This window comes from Amblyomma mixtum, chromosome 3, assembly GCF_055824585.1.
Source record: "Amblyomma mixtum isolate Tamu chromosome 3, ASM5582458v1, whole genome shotgun sequence".
In the NCBI taxonomy this organism is placed as follows: domain Eukaryota; kingdom Metazoa; phylum Arthropoda; class Arachnida; order Ixodida; family Ixodidae; genus Amblyomma; species Amblyomma mixtum.
This window is the reverse complement of record NC_143014.1, coordinates 85,978,789-86,003,638: the sequence shown is the minus strand read 5'-3', so window position 1 is coordinate 86,003,638 and position 24,850 is coordinate 85,978,789. Positions and strand designations below refer to the sequence as shown.

The window sequence follows — 24,850 nt, the reverse complement described above, 5'->3', positions numbered from 1 at the left end:
CACGGCCCTCTTGTTCAGCAAAGAACGCAACAAAGACAACACAACCAATTTTTGCAGCTAAACTTCCCGTTCCGTTTTGGATCAGCGCCTGAAGACTCAACTTCTATATTCTTACTTTTTGTTGTGGCAACAGGGTTTCCTTTAGCAAGGATAGCTTTGCGTGTTAATTTTGCGTTAATCACTGAAACATGAGCTGCTCATGCTAATAAAATGGCCATTATGCCTTTTTCGACTACTCAGAGACATCACATATTTTAATGAAAAAAAGAAATCTAGAATATATCTGCCGAAAAAAAAAATGAAAATTCTGTTCTCAAATCGACACAGAAAAAAGTCTGCCAAGTTTAGAAGAAATAAAAACCAAGAAATCCAACATTAATAATGAGTTCACCAGCTTTTTAGCAGTCCCCGTTTTTCCCATGGCCACACAGCAGATGTGCCTCTCTCGTCCTCTACCCTGTCCCATGCTTTATTAACTGCGATGCTGCAGCAAAAAACAGCAGCACAAACACACATAGCACTGCTGTGCACACTGCAGTTCCTATGTTTTGTTTGTATACAACCAGCTCTCTGATGTCATAGCAGATGAATGTTTGCACACTCCCTGGAGTGTGCCACACCTTGTGGAAAGGGCAAATAGTGCCTTTTTTTCTTTTCAGGCAAACATTGTTTGAATACAGAAATAAAGGGACAATGTAGCTACAAAAACCTGCTTACCGTGCAGTCAGCATTTACAACTGCAGCTGAACGCATTATTAATGCGATAGCACCTAGGTTGTCGTCTCACAAAACATTTCTGGTTTCTCTATAACAAAATCTCCAGATTCGTCGAGAGAGGTCATGTGACCTTGTGACATCATCACAACCTGCAGGTGGCAACCAGGCCACTGGAAGGTCACTGGACTGTGTGGTCCCATGACCTTGTGACACCATCACAACCTGCCCACCGAGGAAGGTGGGGTTTAAACTGACGATTGGTCGAGAAGTCACGTGACCTTGTGACACCATCGCAACGTGCCCACAGTGGCAGGTGGCAGCCTGGTGAAAATCTGAACGCCCCCAAAATTTGGACGTTGATCCACTCCTCAACATTCCAAAAGGCCCCCAAAATTTTGGAAGTAGGCCCACTCCAGAAAATGGATTAACTAGTGGGGATTAGTGGGTCGGATCAGTATAATCCCACATGAAAATCCAATAGAAGGTACTTGAACATTCTAGATGATGACTCATGCATACTATCCAAGGGCAATGGAACTGGTTCCAATCGGAGTTTTGGCGAGAAAAGCGCAAGAACGTTACAAACATGTTGTAGAAACCATAGCAGGTGTTTAAGAAGGCCCCAAAGTTTTATTAGTGGCTTATTGCCTAATGCTGTGGTTACTGACCACAGAACGTTAATTTTGACTGGCATACCCTACTCACATCACTAAACTACCACGTTCCTCTCCCCAAAAAACTTCAGGAAGTTACGCCATTACATTTAAGCAGACAATTTACACATACCAAATTGACTTGCTGAAGTACTGCAGGTCATACACATTATTCTCTACACATATCATGAGACTACCTGGCGTTCTTTAAAATGCACCGACATCGCACAGCACACGGAGGTTTTTGCATTTAGCCTACATCAAAATGCAGCTGCCTCGGCCAAGATCGAACCTGCGAACTTGGGATCAGCAGCCGAATGCTAAAGGAATTGAGCCACTGTGAGGGGTACAATTTTTACACTCAAGTAGCAACACTTGCCTGACCAAAGCTCAGCTATGCAGTGACAAAAAAAATTGAAAAAAGTTCTATGAGTAGACAAAGATGCCCCATGCTTAAAGTTATGTCAATGCCAGACACGGCTATTTGCAATAATAATGTGTGCATGCAATAAGCATGCAATACAGAAACAGCTACATTAGCAAGAGCCCGATGTTGACAGTATGAATATGCATAAACTATGCAAAGAAAAGATTCCCACCTTGTAGTACTTCTCGAAGGCTTCGTTGCTCCTGTCAATCTCGGTGTACAAAGGAGGCCCACCATTTTCATTGACCTTTTCAAGAAAAACAATTCATTTATAATGACAACCTATAAAAGTAATCATTAGAGACTGGACTTTTAGCTAGTAAATAAATGTGTTTTAGGAGTAAAAAATTAGCACCTGAACCATATTTGAGGCATCTAATGGCCAATAAGCACTATAAATGTCAGCAAAAATACTTATTATTTCATGTCAAAATGCTTTCTGAAACTAAGCTGTGGCACCAAACCGCGTAGCATTTTAAAATGTGAGACTCGCTCTGGTCATATAAAGAGGCTACACACTGTATGAACGTAATGCCACTTTGCTGCATGCATGAAAAACGACAGAACATTTTGTGCAGTGCAAAAACAGTGAAGCACAAATAAAATTCTTAAACTGTAAAATGATCAGTGCAACTCGATATTTTTGTGTGTTCCACACCATGAACTTACCCACAACCGCCTGCAAAATTTTTTCTACCATCAACAGACAGCCGATGCTGGATAAAGTAAGTGGCATTTATACGATGCCAAGCTTCAGACATAAATTGGAAGGACATGAGCTTCATAGAAGAATGGGAAAAAACTTGTACCTTAAGGTAAACAACAGAAGCCCAGAAGCCCCAAACAAAATCAAATCCAAATTCTCACCAGCCAAACAACCAGGTCTACACCTGAGCAACAATCAAGGTGTCAGGAGTGTATAATTGTTGCTTTTAGCCTCCTTAAATACGAAGATAATCACACAATATTGTCAAATTCGAAGCAGTTTGCTGCATCATCTGCACATGCTCTAGAACACTTGCATTTGGTGAACAACAGCTTCATTCTGAGCGTAACTGCAGATGGGAATCAGACATTATTAAAAAAAATTCTAAAAATTTTGACATCACCTTTGACTTTAAATACTTTAATACTAGTTCTACTGTCCCAAGTTTAGTGTACCTTTCCCACTGGGCTGAGAAAGACCCCATCAATCCATGAAATTTTATTCATGTAACTCTGCAAGCTCTCCATAAACTAGCACAACTGTTGCAAAGAAGTTATTTATTAATTTCAATTTTCAGCTGTTAAGAGCTAGCACCTCCTGTGCCCTTTCCAGTGAACTAATTTTTAGAGCTGTCCCCACACAGACCTGCTAATAGTGCAAACTATCTGTGCTTTCTGCATCCCACAATCATTAAATCACTTTTTAAGTCTGTGTGCATAACAATCAAGTTTCTAGTAGCCCCAACTACTGGATTCAACCTGTGTCAGTTTAAAAAAGTTTTTGCTTGATGCGAGTTAACCACATTTTTGCCAGCTAATATTCACTCTTTCAGCTCAAGTAACGAAAAACTATAACCTACTTCTTAAGTAAATAAATATAATGAAAATATGTGCTTCTTTCAGGCAGTTTAGAAATTTTTTTGCACCTACTAGACAAAAATACAGTAAACTGCCAAAACTGCAAAACACATTCTCAATCATGCTAAACATACTATACAAGAGAGGTTCATAGCCAAAACCAGCTTTTAATGAAGCAGCGCCTTATACAAAGGTTCATGGTTCATGGGAGTTTAACGTCCCAAAGTGACTCAGGCTACGAGGGACGCCGTAGTGAAGGGCTCTGGAAAATTCGATCAACTGGGGTTCTTTAACGTGCACTGACATCACACAGCACACGGGCCTCTAGAATTTCGCCTCCATCAAAGTTCGGTCACCGGGATCGAACCCGCGCCTTTCATGTCAGCAGCCGAGCGCCGTAACCACTGAGCCACTGCGGCGGGAATTATACAGAGGTGTCTGAGCCTCCATATCCTTTGCAAGGATAGAAACTAGCCACGTACTGCTAGCAACAGTTGAGCACTGCCAGTAAAATATTGAGTTCACTGTAGTGAGCTTAAAGCTTGCAGTAGACAAAGTTCATGTTGAAATTACTGTAACAATCAGGAAAAAACAAAAAGCAAGATCCATCATGTCAATATTTCTAGGTTCAAAATTGCACCACTTTTTTCGGGAAAAAAGCTTTTTTGATAAAAAAAAATGCTGGACGTCAACATATATCAGTGGAGTGTGCTTTTTTTCGTGCAACTATCAGCAGCCAATGTACTAAAAAGTTTGTCACTAAAAATACAAAAAAAAAATGTTTAGAACAGCAACAGGCCTTGTCACTAATACCTTTTGCCTCGGCTATCCAGGTAGGATGTTTACACAGTCCTGCGTGTACATGTATTTAGCATTTGATTCCATTGAAATAAATAAATAAATGAACAAATAAATTAATTAATGAAAAGTGGTGCCTTCTATCCATCGCAGCTGCAAGTAAGCACCCAATGACTAAGTTTTCGGCCACTGTACTGTTCGGGCATGATCAATTTGTAATTGCACATACCAAATGAGTCCGACGTTCCTAGTGGGTGTTTCCTGGTACTTTAAAACCTCTTGGCAAGGCTTTCAAGGGATGCAGTAGTGACACAAAGGAGTGCAAGGTCTTACTGGAGACTGTTTTAACACAAGGCCAGCTCAAGACTTCATTACAGAAGATCATCTGTACCCTGGGAACTGTTGAGATGGCCTTTACACAAGAAAAGTAATGTCGGCTGACTAAGAGAGAGGCAGAGAGGTTTTTGGAACTTTTTTTTTTCTGTTCCTGCATTGCTTGTAAGCCTATAACAGGTTCTAGTCAGGTCACACCCAAAAGCAAAAAAATTTGAGGGCCCCATACAGGACTCAAACTGGCGCTTTTTGCAGTGGTAATCTGTTGTGCCACAGCACAAATGAGCTTAGTTGCCTTTCATCCTGTAAATATCCACAGCCATTAAGTGCCATTTGGATTGGAAAACATTTATTTCGTCAAGAAGAGCTTGGTGATTGGAGGGCCGTGTTAGGTGGCCGCTAGTCCATGACTATTGGCGACCTTGTTGACCCACTCGACGGCCCGGACTTGCGTCTTCGGGTCTGAGCTGGCCAGCACAGCCTCCCACCACTCGAGAGAAGGGATTCGTACTAGCCCCGCCGGAGGTGGCTCTTCCCTACAATCCCATAAGATGTGGTCGTAAGTGGAGCGTTCGCCACAGCGGAAACATTGGGGCTCATATTGAGAGGGGTACATGAGCGACAGTTGCGCGGGATTTGTCAGGGAATGCGTCTGAAGCCGTCTCCACATGGTTTCTTGTGCTTTGGACAGCGTTTTAGCCGGAGGGGGATAAACTCGCCTGCCCAGAGTGTTGGTGGGTAATGTCATGAAAAGAGGTCATGCTGTTTCTCGTAAACCCCAGATGAAGAGGCGAGCTCCCTGCCCGGTTGACGAAACCTCGGGCTTTATTGTGAGCTGCCTCGTTCCCCGGATTGTCCGAGTGGGACGGCACCCAAATTAGTTCGACCTCTCTGGGTGGTTGGGCTGCTTTTGCAAGAATGCTGAGGGTGGTGGGTGCTATTCGGCCCCTCGCGAAATTGCGAACGGCGAATTTTGAGTCGCTGAAAATAACATCAGCGGTGGTATTAGTTATAGCTAAAGCTATTGCCGCCTCCTCCGTGATCTCAGAGGAGCTTGTTTTGATAGTCACGGCAGCGAGCAGTCCGTCGGGCCCATCCACCGCCACCAAAGCGTAGGCCTTGTGTTGGTACTCCGCAGCATCCACGTAAACCGCTCCCGAGTGTTGTTTGTACTTTTCATGCAGAGTGTGAGCTCTGGCCCGACGACACCCCTCGTGGTGCACACGATGCATGTTCTTGGTGAGGGGTTTTATGAGCAGGTTCTTCCTGATACGTTTTGGCAGCTGAGTTTTCACGTCTCCTCTCGGAGGTGCGTTGCCCATTCCTAGTCGGGAGAGAATGGCTCTGCCCGCACTAGTATGAGCGAGTCCCTCAGCTTGTGTCGTGAGGTGTGCCTCGCAGAGTTCACCTAGCCTGTTGTGTATGCCGAGCCCTAAGAGCCTCTCTGTTGACGTGTAACACGTTACACCGAGGGCGGTCTTGTATGCTTGTCTGATGATACTATCGATTTTATGCTTCTCCGTTGCATAGAGGCGGAGGTAGGGGACTGAGTATACGACTCTGTTGAGAATGAAGGCCTGAACCAGAGGACAGAGGTCCTTTTCCTTGACGCCCCGTCTGCGGTTGACTATTCGTCTGATGAGTCTCGTCGTCATACTGACAGTAGATTTGAGTTTGTCAGTAGTTTGGGTGTTCTTGCGGTTGGTTTGCATGTATAGCCCTAGGATGCGTATGGTGGATACCTCCTTCACTGGCAAACCTCCTACGCATACGTTTAACGGAGGAGGAGGAACGTAGTTTTTGAGGTGTATGCCTCTGGGCTTGTTTCTGAGTACAAAGAGTTCAGATTTTTGATGCGAGAACGAAAGGCCCGCCGCTTGGGCGTATGTTTCGACCATGTCTACCGCGTGCTGCAGTGTACTCTCCACTTGGCCGTCACTCCCTGTTGTTACCCACAGAATGATGTCGTCTGTGTAGAAAGTATGATGCAACCCGGGTATGGTGGCGAGTTTTGAAGGAAGTTTGATGAGGGACAGATTGATGAGAAAAGGCGAGAGGACTGAACCTTGAGGTGTTCCTCTGCCTTCGAGGGGGATGGGGTCAGACTTGATCTCACCAACTGCGAGCTCTGCGATCCTCTCTGAGAGGAAGGAGCGGATATATGTGAATACCCGCACCCCGGGATTAATGTTAGATAGTTTCGTGAGGATAGCCTCGTGTGAGACGCTATCAAAAGCCTTGTTCAGCTCTAGCCCGAGCACGGCCTTCGTGCCCGTCCCTTGCACGGGGTCTATGATGTCGGACTTCAATTGAAGCATGACCTCCTGTGTAGATAGATGCGCTTTGAAGCCAATCATGGTGGTGGGAAGTAAGTCGCTGTCTTCCACAAACCCTTGAAGGCGATTAAGGATTACGTGTTCCATCAACTTGCCTATGCAGGAAGTGAGTGATATGGGTCTAAGATTCTCTATAGAAAGCAGCTGTCTGCCACTTGGTGGTGCTGCTACTGTAAGCAGGAGGCAGAGATTTAGTGGAGAAAAATTTGGTGCTACGGTTTATAATGACTCTTGACATGATTGCAAAAGTCTGAGGTATATACAGTTGAGCGTTCATTTTAAAAAAAAACTAAGCAAAAATAGGAGGACAGAAAGACAGGAAAAGAAACACACACAGCGTAGACTCAACAATTTGCGGAAATGACCCATAGACGTTGCCAGCTGCATGACAAAAGCTGACTTCACCATACTCTTCAACTTGTTGCCTGACAGCCACAAGAGGCGGACAGCTGGCAGCAAGTGGTAGGAGACTTCCTAATGAGCCACATGAACAAGCTAATGGAGCCAGAATCATTTTTGGTACACAATTCAAAACATTATCTGGTTACACTCGTGAAGGATATAACATTTGCCACCTTGGCCTTCTCGATGGATTTAGAGGATTTAATTACTCTATTCCCTATGAAGCACTGTTTACATCTATCAGGCAATAAGTTGAATACGGTGAGGTCAGAGCTTTTGTAATGCAGCCAGCATGCGACCTGTCTACAGATCATTTTCTTCAAAAGTCTATCAATGTGTTTGTCTTTTCTTGTGTTCCTGTCAGCATATTTTCACAAAGTTTTAAAATAAACCCTTTGCACCAACTAGCCCTCCAAAAAAACTGCTACAGTTAAGGCGTACAAGTACGTTCGTATGTGGATCAATGATGAAGGGACTAGCTGTGAGCTCAGAGAAAGGAAGAACTGAAGAAAACAAAAAATAAATGCAGCTTTCATGAAACACTGGACTCAGCAAGAATACAATAAACATGACATGATTCGTTGTATCTGGAAACGTGCAATTTTGCCGGGTTTGAAATTTCCAGATGCTGTTGTATACCTAGGACCTGGCACAAAAGCAGAAGACAGGTAGCAGACTTGCTTTTGGCATGCATAGTAGGATACTTAACGAAGCAATTCAAGGTAGTATGGAGCAGCCCATGCTTGAAGCAAAGGAGACAAAATGCAAAACTTGGTTCGAAATATGACTGAAGCAAATGGAGAAGTCATATGAGGCAAAAGTTTCAGGTATTCGCACCACTGGTGGATACTGTATAAAGGCGCAAAACTCTGTGGCGCAACAGTAAATACATGTCAAGATGAAGGACAAGTTACAAGGTTAAGCTTGCCACAAAATGTGCAAGATCCCAAAAATATTGACAGTGAAAAAAAAAAAGGGGGTAGATAGCTCAGTAGGATGGCATACAGTCAAACCTCAGTAATCCAAATCTGAAGGAGACTGAGAATTTGTTTTAATTATGCAGAGCTCAAATTAAGGGGAGCCGCTTTTAATACACAATGACGTTGGCGAGACAAGAATGTCAATTTGAATAAATCAATTGTTCAAATTAAGTGAGTTGTAATATAATGTAATGTACTATCAGCAAAAAAAAAAAGTTTGCAGGATGTCGATGAGCAAAAAAAAAAATTATTTCGGCGCCATCATGTGAGCCAGTCACCTGAAATGTCTGATGGTAGAAGGGGATATGCATGCCCTACCCACTGGTACTAACATCAGACGACTCGGTCGCAAGGCAGTGCTAGAAAAAAAAAAATTTACATTTCCCCAAGAACACGCATCCTGTAAGGAGGCGGAGGAGAAAAAGGTTCTTTATTTAAACATTTTTTGATTGGACACATTTACTGGGCAGATCCCAATTTCATAATGCCGTTGACCGGAGCTGCCCTCGAGCCCCAGTTGACCAGGCACTTGAGGTGGTCGGGGTCAGAGCCAACAGGCCCGACCTCCCACTGACCCATGGATGAGTTGGGGTTAGGGGGATATGGGGGTTGTTTTGGGAAACCCAAAATTGCGTGGTAAGATGTAGCTGGGCCCTTCCCACAGTGAAGGCAGTCTTCTGTGAAGTCAGTGGGGTACCACTTGTGGAGGAGTTGTGGTGTGATAAGTGTGTTGGTTTATAGTCTGCGCAGTGTGCATGCCCACAAACTTTCTTTTGCAGCCAATGGTACATCAAACAAAAACGGAAATTTTTTTCAACTCCATTGGACGAATTTATTTTCTTAGGCTTGGTGTTAGGGAACGAAACGTTACCAGTAAAAATTTGGCACCAGATGATATTTGCTGTTCTTGAGGTGGTATGTATAACAATTCCCAAACCAATTCCATGCCATTTTTTAATTTCTCGCCCTTCTTCATTAGCTGAAGTTATGCCGCGCCCCTTGTTAGGTCTTGGTTATTGGCTGAAGCTTAGGGCATTGCACTGCTTCAGCTAACGGTGAAGAGTGGGAAAATCAAAAATGACATTTTTGACAAAAATGACAAAAATGATTCTAGAAAGAATCATTATATTATACCAACCCTGTATTCAAGGCATGGAAATGATATTCTTATCGAGTGTGCGACACTCCAACACTCAGTACACGGGGCCACCCTAGAGATCTGAAATGCTTTGAGATTTGAGTGAGTGAATACTAAAAACAGCCAGGGTGTAGTCGACTTTCAGAGAGAGGAAATACGCAAATGGGCATTAGAGTAGTGGCTGAATCCGCATGGGTAGTTAAGGTAGGGGAGGCAAATTGGCATAATACATAAGATGAAACCCATAAAAGTTACTTATTAGCTAGACAACAACTTTCACCACATAAAAGGCTGCTACTAAACACCTACTGATCTCGCTGCACTGGTCGCACTTGAAAATAAGCATCCCATGGCACTAAGGCACAACTTTTCAAAGAACGGAGTGTGCCGCTGCTGCCGTGAAACTGCAACCGCATGCACGTGTGAATGTATGAGACCGTTTCGCTGTAGGATGTTTGCCAAACTTTTGAGTGCATGTGCGGGTGCTAGTGTTTTTGAAAGCATATGACAATGCGACTGACCTTGTGGTATGTTCGCAGAGGTTGCCATGCATGCAGTTCCAGTGGGAATAAAACACGCATTCCATTTAAACGCGAGAGAGCTTTGTTGCTAAGAGCAGTCACCGCCACACATCCACCTTCGTCACCACTACAGCCACAATCGAAACTGCAGTCAAACGGAAAGCTGCAGACTAAAAAGGACTGATACCAACGCGAACAAACAGGCGTTTACAGGCACCGACGTAAGAAGTTCGCAAATGATAAAACCTTTTATTAAATCTCATAGTCATGCACCAAAAGCACACGTCAGGGATGCAAAGAATAAGATACGCAGTTGCCTAAAACCGTCTCCAGTAATCGCAGATGAACACACACAATACACTACATACCGCAGAGCTGCTGATATCACAAACACGAATAAGGCAAATACAAGAATGTATGAGAATACGTAATTATAAAACATTACGCCAACAAACCATTCTCTCTTATCAAGATCTCGGTAAAGCACCAAGAAAGCACGATTTTCGATAGCCCACGTGAGCCTGGCAATTCAGACACCTCGGCGTCATTATTTGACAGCATCACGTCCCGCCAGGTAGTTTGCAACAAACAGCTAGCAGTGCATGATCTACAATACATGACAGTGCGCAAGATGACAAAATACCACGCGGTAGCTCACAAGCGATGTAGCAAAAAGTAGCGCTCCTCAGAACGAAAAAAAAAAATGAGCGCACCTTTTGTGGCTTTGCAGCTCTCGGTGCCTTTCCTTGCCTCTTTCTTTGTCGCTTTCTACCCATCGCGGCGAGAACCTCTAGAAACCTACCAAATTACGTAGGACTACAGACAGCTACCACATGCAGTTGAAAACATTCAACGTTGCACCATGTGCATCGACAAACTTGAAGCAACGCAGACTCCAGATGTTCCCTAAATTCTTTCCGCCATTAAAACTGACTCTAGAAAGTACCTAGGGTTGAACATGGTTGGCCAACTGCGGCAAACGCATGGCCAAACCAGCCAAACGGTGCTGTGAGCTATCATAGTGGCGCGGAGGCAAGCGGACATCAAGGCATCCAATCTGTGATGCGAGTTTCACGCTAAACCACTCTCTTGTTTGTGCTCAAATTTTGCGCCCTGAAAAAAAAAAAATGGTTGTGAGGAAAGCAAGGGCCAATCCTCTGAAAGGCGCAGTTCGGTAGAGACGTCAGACGTCGATCGTGCCATGAAGGAAGGAATAAAAGAAGGAGTGGACGAAGGAAAAGAGAAAGAAACGGGCTCCAAATTAATGCTACCGCTGGGATTCTTTAACGTTCAGTGACATCGCACTAATCGCACTGCTTCGCACAGCACACGGGACTTTTTTTTTTTTTTGCATTTCGCCTCCATCGGAACTTGGTAATGTAAAAGCTTTTAGCGCAAAACGACTAAGAAAGGACGGGGACAGAGCACAGACACAAAGGAGCGCTCCTTTGTGTCTGTGCTCTGTCCCCGTCCGTTCTTAGTCGTTTTGCGCTAAAAGCTTTTACATTACCAAGATGAACCAACTCGCCCAGCAGAACGCGTTATCGGAACTTGGCACTGCGCCGCCGCGGACGGAATTTAGTCCCACGACCTCGCGTTCAGCAGCCGAACGCTGTAACCACTGAGTCTATCTTCTAATAACCGTACAGTTTATCCGAGTTTGTTTTTGTTAGTCCTTCTTTGTTTTTATTTTCATTGCTTATTTATTGTTCATCCAAAGCAAGTTAAAGTGATGTTGGTGATGTCATCGTCGTCATCAACTATCATCATCTCTCTGTGTAACAACAACAGCGCCATCAGTTTGTAGCGCGTAGCGTTGCGCTTGTGGAGGCAGCGCCTGTGGAGGCATCGTAGGTTGTGAGCGTGTAGCCAGCCGTTTGGTACAGTTTGGTAATGTGACAAGCGCATTTTTTCGCTCACGAATACCATGTCCGAAGGGCAGCCTTCTACGTCGATGTCAAGTAAGCGATCAGAGCAGCTGGAGCGCTTGCGTGCCCTTCATATGCGGCGGGTGAGTAATAAGCGTCGTAATGCTGCTGTTTGTGTAGCGTTTACAATCCGTAAATGTTGCTGTAATAGTTAGCATCGTGCGGTTTTCTCGAGTACCTCGATGCTATTCTTCAGAGGAATGCTAACAAGTTGCGATTTGTTTCTTCAGAATGAAGCAAGAACACTTAATCATAAAGAAGTAATTGAAGAAGACAAGAAATCAAAACTGCCAGCTAACTGGGAAAGTAAACAGAAGTGGACGCGCTACAAACTGGAAGAAGAAGAGAAGTACGAGGTAATGGCCTTTTCCACATTTTGTACACCTATCAGTTGCCGCCTGTGTCTTGGCCAATCCCCCGCAGTGGGTATGCGCCATTTTCTAGAGGACAGCAACAACAACAACAACATTTTCTTGATGCCCTGGAGCGGTGCATCAGTGGAAGCGAAAGTTATATATGTGGCGCTTGGAAGCTCATATGCGTGGTTGTTTTCAGGATGCTGCAAAGCGTGGTGAAGACTACTCACGAATTAAACTGCTAAACGTCAGTGCCGATGAAGCGGAACGCATGGATCGTAAGAAGAAAAGGAAAAACCCTGACGTCGGTTTCTCTGGTACGTTTTGTTTCATATCTCGTCAAATTGGTTTTTTTTTTTTGCATTACCTTACGAACAACGTAATTGAGCGTGCGGCACTGACGAATACTAATTTATGCGTAATTTATTACAGATTATGAGGCGGCAACTGTGCGGCAGTACCAGCGTCTTGTAAAGCAGATCAAGCCAGACTTCGAGCAGTACGAAAGAAAGAAAGAAGAAATGTAAGTGGTGTAGTTGTTGCACTGCGTACTTATTTTGATAAAGGCAGTGTCTATGTACCCTGCCGGCAGCTGGGAGAATTTCCGTGCTGAAATTCTCCCGGCATTCGCCTCTAATTAGCTACTTAGGGCGTCGTGCGACAAAAATTTTTCTGCGCATTTCACGGCCCGATTCACCCAGCACATTTATTTTCGCTGCTGCCGGGAGAAGTACCAGACGGTGAACGGCCAAAGCTTGAAAGTAGTCGCTCCGTAATTTTTTGCGACCATTCGTGGCTACTAAGAATTTCGCAGTGCTGTAATGAGCTGAGACAATGCGCCGGCGCCGTATCTGCGCTCCGTGCGTGCCAACAATGCTAAGCTTCTAATAGAATATCCATGCTGCTCTACACAGTCGAAAGCAGACGCAATTAACTATAGTTTTTGCCAAGTGTGACGAAAGGTTTAGCTACGCTCAATAAAGTTCCGCATGTCGAGTGCATGTGCAAGTCTCAAGCTCGCCAACTCAGCCCTCGAATGATGCATGTTGTTCCCCATCCTCATTTCATCTTTTCAATGCAGCTGGAAAACTGCGCTTATTTCTTTGTCCAGTGCACTGAAATTCCTTGATGCGACTGCTGAGTGTTATTTGGTGTGTCGTTGCTTGCAGGCGCTTGCAACTAAAGAAGCAGTCAAGTTGCTGTTGATGAAAATTTATAACTCTTGTGCGGCACGGAATGTCCAGAGCACTTTCTTTCCTAAAGGATGGCTGTAAAAATAGCAAACCTCAGTTTCTATAACAAAGTCTAATATGGTTTTCTGTAGCCTGTCAGAGGTGGGTGTCGGGAGAATTTCCGTGTCGTAATTCTCCCAGCTGCTGGCAGAATAAAACACTGCCTTTGATAAACCAGGCATATTGAGCGTAGTCTTTGAAATGTGCTTTTCAGGGAAAAGATGGTTAGACTCAATGTTCCAAAAACTTTTCTTGGTTGTAGTTGCTGGGAAATACTGTTTTGTTGGAAACCAAGAAGTCATAAACTTTCTGAGATAGAAGTGATTTGATGGCTGCACTGTTTGAGCCAAAGTGCCCCAAGTAGTATTTGCACGGTGGTTATGTTTTAGAGCTATGGCTGTGAAGGCTTTTGTCAGGGTGAATGGTATTTATGTTGTTTATGTCACAGCATTTTATGTCACAGCATTTACCTTCTGTGATAAGAATATTGTTCAGTGCCACTGTGCCCAAGAGAGATGGCCATAAGCTTTTGGGGGGTAGGCAGTGTACTACAGTTTTGGCTGTCACCGTCTCGCCCCATGGGGGTGCAAAATGTTTTGTCCTCTTTCAGTCAGGAAACATATTTACTACATTTTGAGCCCAATTCTTGCATGCACATATAGTTATGTTGGCCTAGAAAATTAGTCATGTGGCTAGCAGGTCCTGCATTTGCATTATTTGTATCACCTTCAAGCGCTTCCTTCTCAAGTTTGTGCTAAAGTGGTCCACTGTTAGACATGTCTAGCTGCGAAATGTGCACATTGTAATCATAGTATGCTAGGGTACTTGATCATTGGCTGTAAGGAGGAGGGCAGTGGCACATTCAAGGAAGGTGGCTGTTATTTACAACTTTAATCAAGGTGCAAAATACTGATTGAGCTAAAATGTGGTTTATTTTAATTAAAAATAACTTCACCGGTCTCAAAGATTAGGATTTTAGTTCAATATGAATGTTAAATGACAGGTAGTTGCTGCTCATAGTAGAACTGATTACCGCCAACATCTTCGACTAACATCTTTGTAGGCTGCAATGCTGATGTTGCGGGACTGTGTAGTGTAAAAGGCACTGTATGCAATATTCAGAGATTTTCTAATAAAAACAAAACTGTGTGAAGACTGAAGAAAATCAAGAGCTGCGGCATCCAGTTGAGTGCATCAATCATCACCACTTGCAAGGCATCACTGAAGCAACTGATCCTCTACAGTGCCTTTGGTGATGTCCAGTTCTTTGCTTTGTAACAGTTGATGGTTGTGGATATTGATTCTGTGTTGCAGAAACAAACTTGCGTTATCAGTTTTGTTGAAAAATTCCGGGGGGCACTTTGTTGGCATAAAGTGCGGTGAGGCGGAAGCCTTAAGCGCGGAGCTGCTGCTTGTGTCACGGATGTGTGGTTATGTTAAGCTTCGCCTGGAACACGACAGCGTCTTGCAACGCTGCCAGGGAGTCCACAGAACGCCATCGCCCGTTCGGCTGTACGCCTTGCTCGTCCGTAAATTGGTTTTTGAGGAAAGGAAATGTATCTGTCTCGCATGTCTCGGTGGACACCAGAACATTGCCGTAACGGGAAGGGAGGAAGATGGGAGTGAATGAAGAAACCGTATTCACTAGACGCGCGTTTGTTCATTCCGAACCATCGAGCTGGCATGGCGGAGTGGTAGCGTGCTCGTCTTGCACTCCAGAGACCCGGGTTCGATTCCCCCACTTGACCAATTTCCTCCTCGGTTTTATTTATCTATCTGGTCTGACTATAAAGGGTAATTAGGCTAATTAGTTAATTAAACTCAGTCCGGCTTGGAGCATCATTATACGATCCCCTTAATTGGTTGCATACGCGAAGTACAATTGGCCCCGTTTGAAATTCGCGTACTGTGACATCACGACCATTTCGACCAATTGAAAAGCGTGACATTTCTGTCGGCAACTCCTGCTTACAGCGATGAGGTATTACAGGCTTCGGCCTTAAAATTTAAAAACATTCATCATGAGTGGCACCACTCATGATGGTCGGGCTAGGCTGGCTATACCATACACACTCGACCGAGGGCTGCACTTTTTTTGCTATTTTGGCGAGGTGCAGCCCTTACGCAAGAGCAACTTTTTGAGTTCAGTTTTCCAACTACATTCGCGAAAAATTGCTTTACTGTACCGTACAGTCTGAGGCTATATCTGGCACCTATACTCCGCTTCATAGATCAAGTGCAGCGCTGTGAAAGGTACGCAAGTAGTCCGCATGAAAAAATAAAGGGAAATATGTTGCTTCACGCTTGTTGTATCATCATCAGTACAAGTGCATTAATCAAGCTCATGACAAACATATCATGTAATAAGCCTGCATGCAAAGCATTTATTATTTTTCACTCACCACAAGAAATGCACTACTATTTGACTACGGATGTAGGCAGTGCAATCAAGAGTATTAGCTTTGACAGCGTTGCACCTGAGGTATGAAACAGAGTAGAGTTAGGTACCTTTAAGGTTCATCATTGCTATCGCCGCTCGCTGCTGAGGCCCGGCTCTTGACCAGCCTTTTCAATAAAATAATCTTCGGTTCGACCCATTGAACTCGAAATTAACATTAAAACTTTGAAAAATGTCTGGGAAAGCCACGTGCCTCCAATCCAAAATACAAGCAGGCGAGCTGCAGTGATCCCTTAACATTCCTGTTGGCATCACTTTGCGTTCAGCCATTGCCATCCACACTGCGTGCAGGCATGATTTCTGCTTTGAATGGCATAATAGTAACATTAAGATCATAGTAGAAGTAGGCAGCTGTCACCTGGAAGCTCCCAGGGGAGTGTGCTGTACAAGGAAATTTATACACATGAAACGCAGTTGCTCATTGCGAATCCTTTTTTTTTTTTTTCAGCCGCCGCGGTGGCTCAGTGGTTATGGTGCTCGGCTGCTGACCCGAAAGACGCGGGTTCGATCCCGGCCGCGGCGGTTGAATTTCTTTGGAGGAGAAATTCTAGAGGCCTGTGTACTGTGCGATGTCAGTGCACGTTAAAGAACCCCAGGTGGTCGAAATTTCCGGAGCCCTCCACTACGGCGTCTCTCATAGCCTTAGTCGCTTTGGGACGTTAAACCCCATAAACCAACCAACCAACCTTTTTTTTTTCCAAATTATCGGCTGCCATGTTGGCAGGAGGGCCATACACGAGTGCAGCCCTTAGTCGAGTGTATGCGGTATTTTGATGCAGTTGCAAAATGTGACACACACACACACATAAACCAAAGGTTTTTTCGCTGCTCCAAAATGTAGCTTTGGTTCCAAGTGATTCTTATGATGACATGGCCCATCACTGCGTCTCTGATTTGGAATTGGAAAATCTGGTGTCACATGGGACTCGGATGATGCAATATAGTTTTGTCTTCTGCATACTCATATATGGTGGCTCGCTTTTTTTAACTACGTGATTGTTTGATATGTTGGTTTGTGTTTGTGCAGTGAGAGAGGCCATTGTAAAGGAATCCAATGAAAGAGGCTATCAGCCTTTATTGCAGTCCTCTAGTCATGTAGACAATACCTGTTAATAAAAGGCATCAGTCTTACTTCTGTTAATATTTTTTCTATTTGGCGAGATGTCAGGTGTATTTTCTGTCTGTTGGTGGTTGTGCTTGTCATCATTCTTATGATTTGAATATGACCCCCTCTCATGCAGGTCAAATGAAATGGCTGTTGTCACAGGAGAGTTAGCACAAAAGATGCTTTTTTCATACATTTGCATAAAATAGCTAAGTTTCCTGAATTGTTCCCATAGTTTGATGAACATGCTGTTAACAATTTAATGCAGTGAGGCACAAGTTCACGACATGCAAGTGCACCAGTGTTCATGTTGTGTACCCAAAAGCATTGACATTTAAACCTGGTGGTCTGTTGCTGCTAATTTGTAGACCTCTGTAGTTCCTGTAAATGTGCAAGCAGGAACGTGAAACATGTTTTATAAAGGTGGTTTGTGGAGTTCGCATTCTGTTTAAACAGAAGCATGGGTGCAATGAAAGGCACTGCTCTGGGATAGAGCGCACACAGCGTGTTCCACAATCAAACACGTGTCATGGAATGCTTCTCTCTGCTAAACCAATGAATTGTTCGAGCTCATATTTCACACAGAAATGGCATTTGGTTGGCAGAATTGTTTTATACATACCACATTTGTTTGGGGCACCTGCCTGAATCGATAGGAAGAAGTCTGATAATCGCAGCGTCTGCGGCGACGACAAAACAAAACAAGCCACTCTCTCAGCAATGGCACTGGTGGTGCCACTTAGTTTGTCAGCTGTGAAGATTCCGCCAAAGATTGGAGGGAAAGTGTTTTGTGGAAGTCTTCAAAGTTAGTGCAGTTTTGGCCAAACTAAGCTTTTATGATCATTGATAAAGCAGTTGAAAAAGCATCTTTACCCCTCCCACGGCCGACAAACGAGATGGTGCCATCGCTGAGAGAGTGGCATGTTTTGTTTTGTCATCGCTGCAGGCTATGCGAATGTCCAACTTCTTGCAAATTCAGGCAAGTACCCGAAACAAATGTGGTATAAAACGATTCTGCTGACCAAATGCCGTTTCTGTGAGAAATTTGAGCTCGAACAATTTACTGATTTAGCTGAAAGAATAATTCCGTGGCGCACATTTAATTACAGAACAGTCTGCACTGTCCTGTTGTAGTCTCCTTTTATGCCCTCTCACAGAAGGGTGCTATTCTTAATGGAAATCCCTTTTTTCACAGCAATTTAAGCAGCAGTAGCAAAGTCAGTCTGAAATTACAACACCAGTGCAAAGCCTATCTGAAGAAAAGAATTCAGTAGGCTGTTTAGAGCTCTTACTATCATTTCTGGACAAGCATTTAGGCGATGGATGATCCGAAGTAGTGCTGGTCACATGTGTTGCTCACATCCTATCTGTCAGAAGCTAACCATTTTTGCTGCCACCAGGAAACTCCTCTGTTTTTGTGTCAGTAATCAATGAGCACAGTGCCACATATCTCTGGTGTACAGCCTGCATTTCCAGAGCAACAATTACAAATAATTTTTGTAGAACTGGACTGCTTAGTGTAAAAAATGCAACCATGCAGTTGGTATGTGCTGCAAGCTTGTGCCATGTAGGTTGACCTACACAAACAGTAGATTTACCAAAGTGTGCCTGCTTTAGAAAAAAACAAGGTTATTTCATTGTTCTAACAATGACACCTTTCCTCTAGGGGTGATGCATTGTATCCAACCAGAGACACAATCATCCACGGTCTTCACAAGGACACCAAAGAGGGAATAGACCGTATGGTGGATGACCTCGAGAAACAGTGAGCTATTCTGTCTTATCAGTTTGCAAGCATCTCACTTGTGTTTTTCTACCACGCTATTATCTTGAATCTGTACCAACTTGCCCAGCTTTCTTCACTAATCATCTGACTTATTATAGCAGCTAACAGTGCCATGATGGATCTTTGCAGGATTGATAAGAGGAACAAATACAGCCGGCGGCGACGCTTCAATGATGATGAAGACATTGATTACATCAATGAACGTAACATGAAGTTCAACAAGAAGCTGGAGCGCTTTTATGGAAAGTATACTGCAGAAATCAAGCAGAACCTGGAAAGAGGAACTGCTGTATGATGTCTCAAGTGTTGTTTTTCTTTTTTTAAGTTCTTGTACAGAAAATAATAAACTGACAACCAGGATACCACTTTCACATTTGACTTTGAAACTGTTGTTGTTGTTAGGTTGCTGTGCCTATAGCCATGTAATAAGCAGTTGTTGACACCAGCTTAGCACACGCACTATATCTGTTGCAAAATGCAGGAGGGCATTGCACTATGATACAGAATGAAGCATGTTTACTTCGCAGGGTGCAGTGGAGCTTAGTACTTGCCTTATTACAAGCGTGCACTACACCAACCCCAATGGAAACATGGAGCACTGAACTTTAGCTAAAATGGCTACGGCTCACTGAAAGTGGATTGCTGAATTGTGTACGAGTTTGAATAAGCTTATTCTAGGCACTCCGAACAGAACAAAATTAACTCTGATATATGAACCTGTAATGCCATTTGCCTACGGCTGCAAGTCTGTTTTATTTCATAGGTAATGACGGTACTACCAGCACAATATTTCATTAAATTATTTGTGACTGGGAATTAAAATGAGCTGGACAATACCACTTCTGTTTTGGTTGATCCTTGCGTCTATTTGGAAAAAGGATGTCAAGAAGTAAACATGAGAAAACAAGGCACATAATAGATGAAACAAGTCCCTTTTAAAGCTATAGTTAAAACCTCTGTATTGAATACTTTTAAAGCGTGTTTTTCTTCCCGGTGGACGGAAATATTTTTTGGTCATGCTAAAATTGAGCATTATCCACTTCTGTCTCTTCAAAATTTCATGCAGCATTATTCAACACTCGATCTTGTGTATACAATCCGTCTGAGGGCCATTGAGATATGTGATTGTCTAGTCAATGCAATCAGCCTAAGCCCTCAAACCTTTTTCCTCCGACCTGGGTTAGATACTAGTGGTTTCTGCAAATATAATGGTAGATATAGTAAATCACTAAAACTTGGCTGTGTGTGCCCCTACCATTCTTGTGCACATTAAAGAAATCAGTGAAACACCTGTGCTGTTTGCAGAATGGTTACTGGCTCTTTTTTTTTCTTTATTGCCTTCAAAGGCGTAGGAATACAAGTCAAGTGGGTATTTACAAAACAGCAGCACTCGTAGCTGGCAGCGAACATTTCAACTTTTTCAGTTGCGTTAGGCTTCGGAACAGCAATTTCATCATAGTCTCTGTCTTTCATCACATGATGGATTTTTAAAACTCTCTCCACAAAATATTGATATACAGATCTAGTCCCAGAATTGCAATGGCAGAAAGCCATTGCACTCACTGCATGCAAAGCCTCACTGCATGCAAACCAAGCAGTAATATGGCATCATAAGGAATCACCACCTTCCATAGGCAGAAACCTAATGCCGTGCGGTGTGAGTGGCAAATCCTTAATGGTGTGCTGCAAGACATCCCAAAAGAATGCCGCATTATTGAAGTGGATAAAGACTTGTTCAATGTTTTCCTCATTCCTGTAAAGAAAAGTGTGTCCCGCATGGCACATAAATACCCTTTTCATTCAACCAGCTTTTTACTGGCAGGTTCCTGTATGGAGCTGGAACAAAAACATTTTTGTTGCAGGCGCGAGTTCCACAGCCTTCTCACCCTTATTAACAACATTTTGTCCGGTTGTGGCTTAAAAAGCCGAATGATACAATGAGACAGAGAAAACTGCGTTCACTAAATTCTTCGTATCTTTTCTTCCTTTCGCTGCCAACAAATATTCTTGGGAAAAACAAGTGACAAGAAAGCGATAAGACGCAACCACCTTGCGGCAGCAACATAATGCACACTGTTAACGGCCACTTCCGGTAGATGAAACAGCAGTCTGGTGGTGCATTTGACAGCATGAAAGGCCACAAAAGCTTGTTGATTGAAGCTGAATAAAGGCGGACATGTGTTGTTGTCCGACTTACTGATACGTATGTACACGAGTAATTACGAATATACTAATTGGGAATTTGAACGGGACCCGATAACTCTGTTTTGTTCTACTCTTAAAGGCGAAGATGAAGCGTCCCTCAAGTTGTCTTTTTTTCTGTAAACAGCAAAGCAATGACATGCTAAAGGGATCAACATTTTTGGAATTGACTGAATTCTGAAATGTGAGATTTAACATCCTGAAACAACACATGGGCTACGAGAGACACCATAGTGGAGGGCTCCCGAGACCACCTGGGGTTCTTGAACATGCACTTTTTGAAGAAATTCTAGTGACGTCACTGGTGACAGTCACACAGACACAAATGCAGAATGAAGTGCACACAAATGGAAGCTGTGCAACAAAAATTAAAAATACTAGCGAAAACAATATGTTGCCTGCACATTTTCGTGTGGCTTCCAGTTCCAGTTTTACTACCCCAGTGATGACCCACATGGAGCCACTTCAAACAGCCTACCTGTGTATGCAATATTTGTAAGCTATGGTAACCTATCCACTATAACTAGTTTCCATGAGTGTTTATGGAGTTATTGCCATGGTTACAGCCACCATGTGGGCATCCCTACGGGCTTGCTATCATATTAGTATTTCACTCTTCTGTCAACCACAGCGCACAGATATTATGAAATAGCAATGCCTTGCTTGTATCCTCCTTCAGAGGCGGGGGGATACATCTATGAGGTAAGGTTACACTTGGCTGCCATCCTATCCTTCATGCAGTAGTGGTTAGCGCATGGTTAGTGTGAGTGCAGGTGTTGGCATAGAACGCTCTTGGGCAGTGTTGCATCGAAGCAGTAACAGCACCCAATCAGCCAGAGCTGAACTGTAAATACAGATATATAATGTTATGCCCGCAAGGTCCTGGGATATGTGTACATATGCATGGCAAACCTCTGAAGATAACAGCACCGATACTTTGTTCACGGTGCACATGTTGACCCAGTGCAAGACAATTTCAAATGAAGCAGTCGGGGAAATTTGCAATACATTAGGTCTCTTCGATTTGGCTTGCACTGGCTGTGCTAGTTCTGCAGCGGTGCCAAGCGGTCACGTGAGCGTGCAGCGCCAGTTCATCAAGTGCAGATACAGCCCGTACACTAGCGCGCACCGGCCATTGGCAAAACGAAGGCGCAAGTGCAGCCGCGCCATGCTGCACTACTTCCAGCACTACCTTCAGACCGAGTGCAAGGCGGCGAAGAACTCGTGCAGAACCAGGCCTGCACCTTGACAAAACGAGGAGAAAAGTGCAGAGGGCGCGCGCGGCACCGGAAAAACGAGGACGACGGTGCTGCACCCCTTGAACTGGTGCAGCTGGTGCTGCCAAATCGAAGAGACCTATTCAGAATTTACCCAACCAATGGGCAGCCACTCAGTGATGCAAGGTGCATCAAAGCCATTGTAGAGAACTGCTGCTTAGCACAGTACTCTTATGGCACGATGGGTTACAGACATTCAACCCAGCAATCAGATCAACTTTGTGAAAGATCGAACAGAACTCTAAGGTATAACAATCATAAGAAAAGAAACGCTTACTTGTCCTGTTCACGAGTCTCTTCAGTGCAAGAAAGCGGAACCATTACTCTCATATCAAGACATGCTACATTAAACTTAATTGAAGAGTATGCACCCCCAAATTAACAAATTGCTAACCAAAGATAACTATCAGAAGACGCCAAACCAATGCATTCCACAATCCCTACCTCATGAATAAAATGACCCCCCCCCCCCCCCCCCCCAAATACAAGAGCAACTGCCATATCTGCAACTATACCACATTATAGTTGCATGCAAAACCATATGCCTGAGCAGCGAGACATGCTATCCAGCTCGGAGTCACTGTTGGCAACAGCTGATGGTAGGGGCCAGGACAGCAGCAGTGTCCGAGTTCTAGACTAGAGATTTCAACCACATCCTTTTGTTCACTCACTTAGGCAGTTTGCTGCAGCACCCCTTGTTCTGTCTTGCACAAATGCATGAATACAGCATACCTAAAATGTCACTTCATGGCAATTCATGACAATTACTAGGCCTAATGTATTCTGCATCATCTTTCACCAATATATATCCTCTTCAGTCCTGAGACAACAATTCGTGAACGATTTTTGTAAAACTTTTTTGGACACAAATTAGTGCAAAACGATGCAAAAAAATTGTTGCGCGTTAAAAATTCAAACGGGCTTCGATCTGCAACGCTCTTTTTAAACTCTGTAGCTGTGAAAACTGTGATGGCAAACTAGGGGTTTTGCTGCGACATGTTTAGTACAAGTTTCGCAAACATTGTTGCTATGTCTACTTTAAGATGTGGGTACCCAATTGGGTACTTAGCCACTTTATTGTAATTTGCAGGCAAGTACCTTACAGATGAAGAAATCCAGGCTCTTTTAGAGCAGAGTGATGCTGATCTGTCAGATTGTGATGATCCGGAGTGGATCGACAAGTCCGCACAAGGCTCAGACGAATCAGACGTCAAAAGCAGCAGCAGCTCCGACGACAGTGATGACGAAGTCGACCAGCCATCAACTACACATTGCTTGTGGAAAACTAAAACGTAAGAGTATTTATTTCTTTATTACTTTTTGAACAGGCATATTCAATTCACCACAGATAGCATCCTTAATTTATATAAAATTGAAAAATAATTTGATCGAAATTTGTTCCCGTTTATTTTGTCCAGGTTCACCAGTGTGAACTTCGATGGAGTAGCAGAAGACATCAGTGAACAGGAACCAAAATCGCCTTACAGTTATTTTTCTGCATACTTCCCAGATGACTTTTGGAATGAATGTGCGGTTCAGACTAATCTCTATTCTGTTCAAGAAAGGGGAGGTCGTTCCATAAAGACAAATGCAAAAGAGCTCCAGACCTTTGCAGGCATTCACATTTTAATGGGTGTCTTGGAAGATTCCAAGAGTACGCATGTACTGGTCGCGACTGCCAAGTGTCGAGGCGATCACAAATGCAATGCAGCGTGATAGGTTCTTTGAGCTTCCAAGCCACCTACACTTTTCTGATAGACTGTCTGTAACAGACAAAGAAAAAGCAGAAAACAGGCTTTTCCTGGTGAAGCCAATTATAGAGTTCTTCAGAAAAGCATGTCTACAGCTTCCCTGTTCTGCAGAGCTCTGCGTGGACGCGCAAATGATCCCGGTTACTGGCAGGTGTCCAATGCGACAGTGTGTCCCGAGCAAACCAAACCCTGTTGGGTTGAATTTTGTGTTGGCAGCAACTGATGGCTTGGTTTTGGACTTCACAATTTATGTCGGGAAAGGAACTGTTCCAGATGAAGACTTGAAGGAACTGGGCCTTGGAGGAGCAGTTGTGAAGCAACTGACTAACACCGTGAATCGAAACGTTACATTTCTCTTCACTGATAGGTACTTTACAGCAATTAAACTCGCCGACTTTTTGCTCAAGAAGAACATTTTTCTTACGGGGACAGTCATGGCTAACCGCACCAATGGCCAGGCAGCACGAATGCTAAATGACAGGTCTATGAAACGTGGAGATTCCTGCTGTAGAGTACGCAGTGATGACAAGCTTTGTCTTGTAAAATGGAAGGACAACAAATCGGTCATTTTGTTGTCATCTGCCTACGGGACTGAGCCAGAAGGAAAATGTCGAAGGTGGTCGAAAGAAGAAAAGGAGAGAATCGACATTGCACAACCCGACATTGTTGCCAAGTACAATGAACACATGGGTGGTGTCGACCTGATGAACCGCTATGTGGCTTACTACCGAATCCAGGTATGCAGCAAGAAGTGGACTGTGCACATTTTCACTCATTTCTTAGACTTGGCTTGCTGCAATAGTTGGGTGCAGTACACGAGGGACTGCGAAAATGCTACGGTTCCCAAAAAAGGATCGGCTAGATTTGCTGAACTTCAAAATTAACAT

The 24,850-nt window shown here is 43.8% G+C and overlaps 2 protein-coding genes across 3 annotated transcripts in view; one reads left to right on the top strand and one right to left on the bottom strand.

The window, feature by feature from the left end:
• Positions 1–11,229, bottom strand: part of Nsun2 (tRNA (cytosine(34)-C(5))-methyltransferase Nsun2) — a 68,384-nt gene extending 57,155 nt beyond the window's left edge. Inside the window, exons 1-2 of one of the 2 annotated variants that reach the window (XR_016290456.1) lie at positions 10,582–11,229; positions 1,970–2,044 (exon numbers count right to left, since the gene is read on the bottom strand). Coding sequence is in view for 1 of the 2 variants with exons in the window: in XM_089579991.1 (XP_089436117.1) it covers positions 1,970–2,044; positions 10,582–10,644 (138 nt within the window). In the remaining variant the exon portion in view is untranslated. The remainder of the gene's footprint in view (positions 1–1,969; positions 2,045–10,581) is intronic. The other variant, XM_089579991.1, reaches the window with a different exon arrangement.
• Positions 11,230–11,645: 416 nt separating this feature from the next.
• Positions 11,646–19,104, top strand: LOC149350830 (pre-mRNA-splicing factor SYF2). The gene is made up of 6 exons (XM_089579987.1): positions 11,646–11,879; positions 12,027–12,152; positions 12,352–12,469; positions 12,585–12,675; positions 18,614–18,712; positions 18,863–19,104. Exons 1-6 carry the CDS (start codon positions 11,796–11,798, stop codon positions 19,026–19,028), a joined length of 684 nt encoding a protein of 227 aa, XP_089436113.1. The 5' UTR covers positions 11,646–11,795; the 3' UTR covers positions 19,029–19,104.
• The last annotated feature ends 5,746 nt before the right edge of the window (positions 19,105–24,850 follow it).

Coding starts and splice junctions, on each gene's coding strand:
- LOC149350830 (XM_089579987.1), top strand. CDS start 11,796: ATGTCCGAAGGGCAGCCTTCTACGTCGATGTCAAGTAAGCGATCAGAG. Junction 12,676..18,613: donor GAAAGAAAGAAAGAAGAAAT/GTAAGTGGTGTA, acceptor CCTTTCCTCTAG/GGGTGATGCATTGTATCCAA. Junction 18,713..18,862: donor GTGGATGACCTCGAGAAACA/GTGAGCTATTCT, acceptor GGATCTTTGCAG/GATTGATAAGAGGAACAAAT.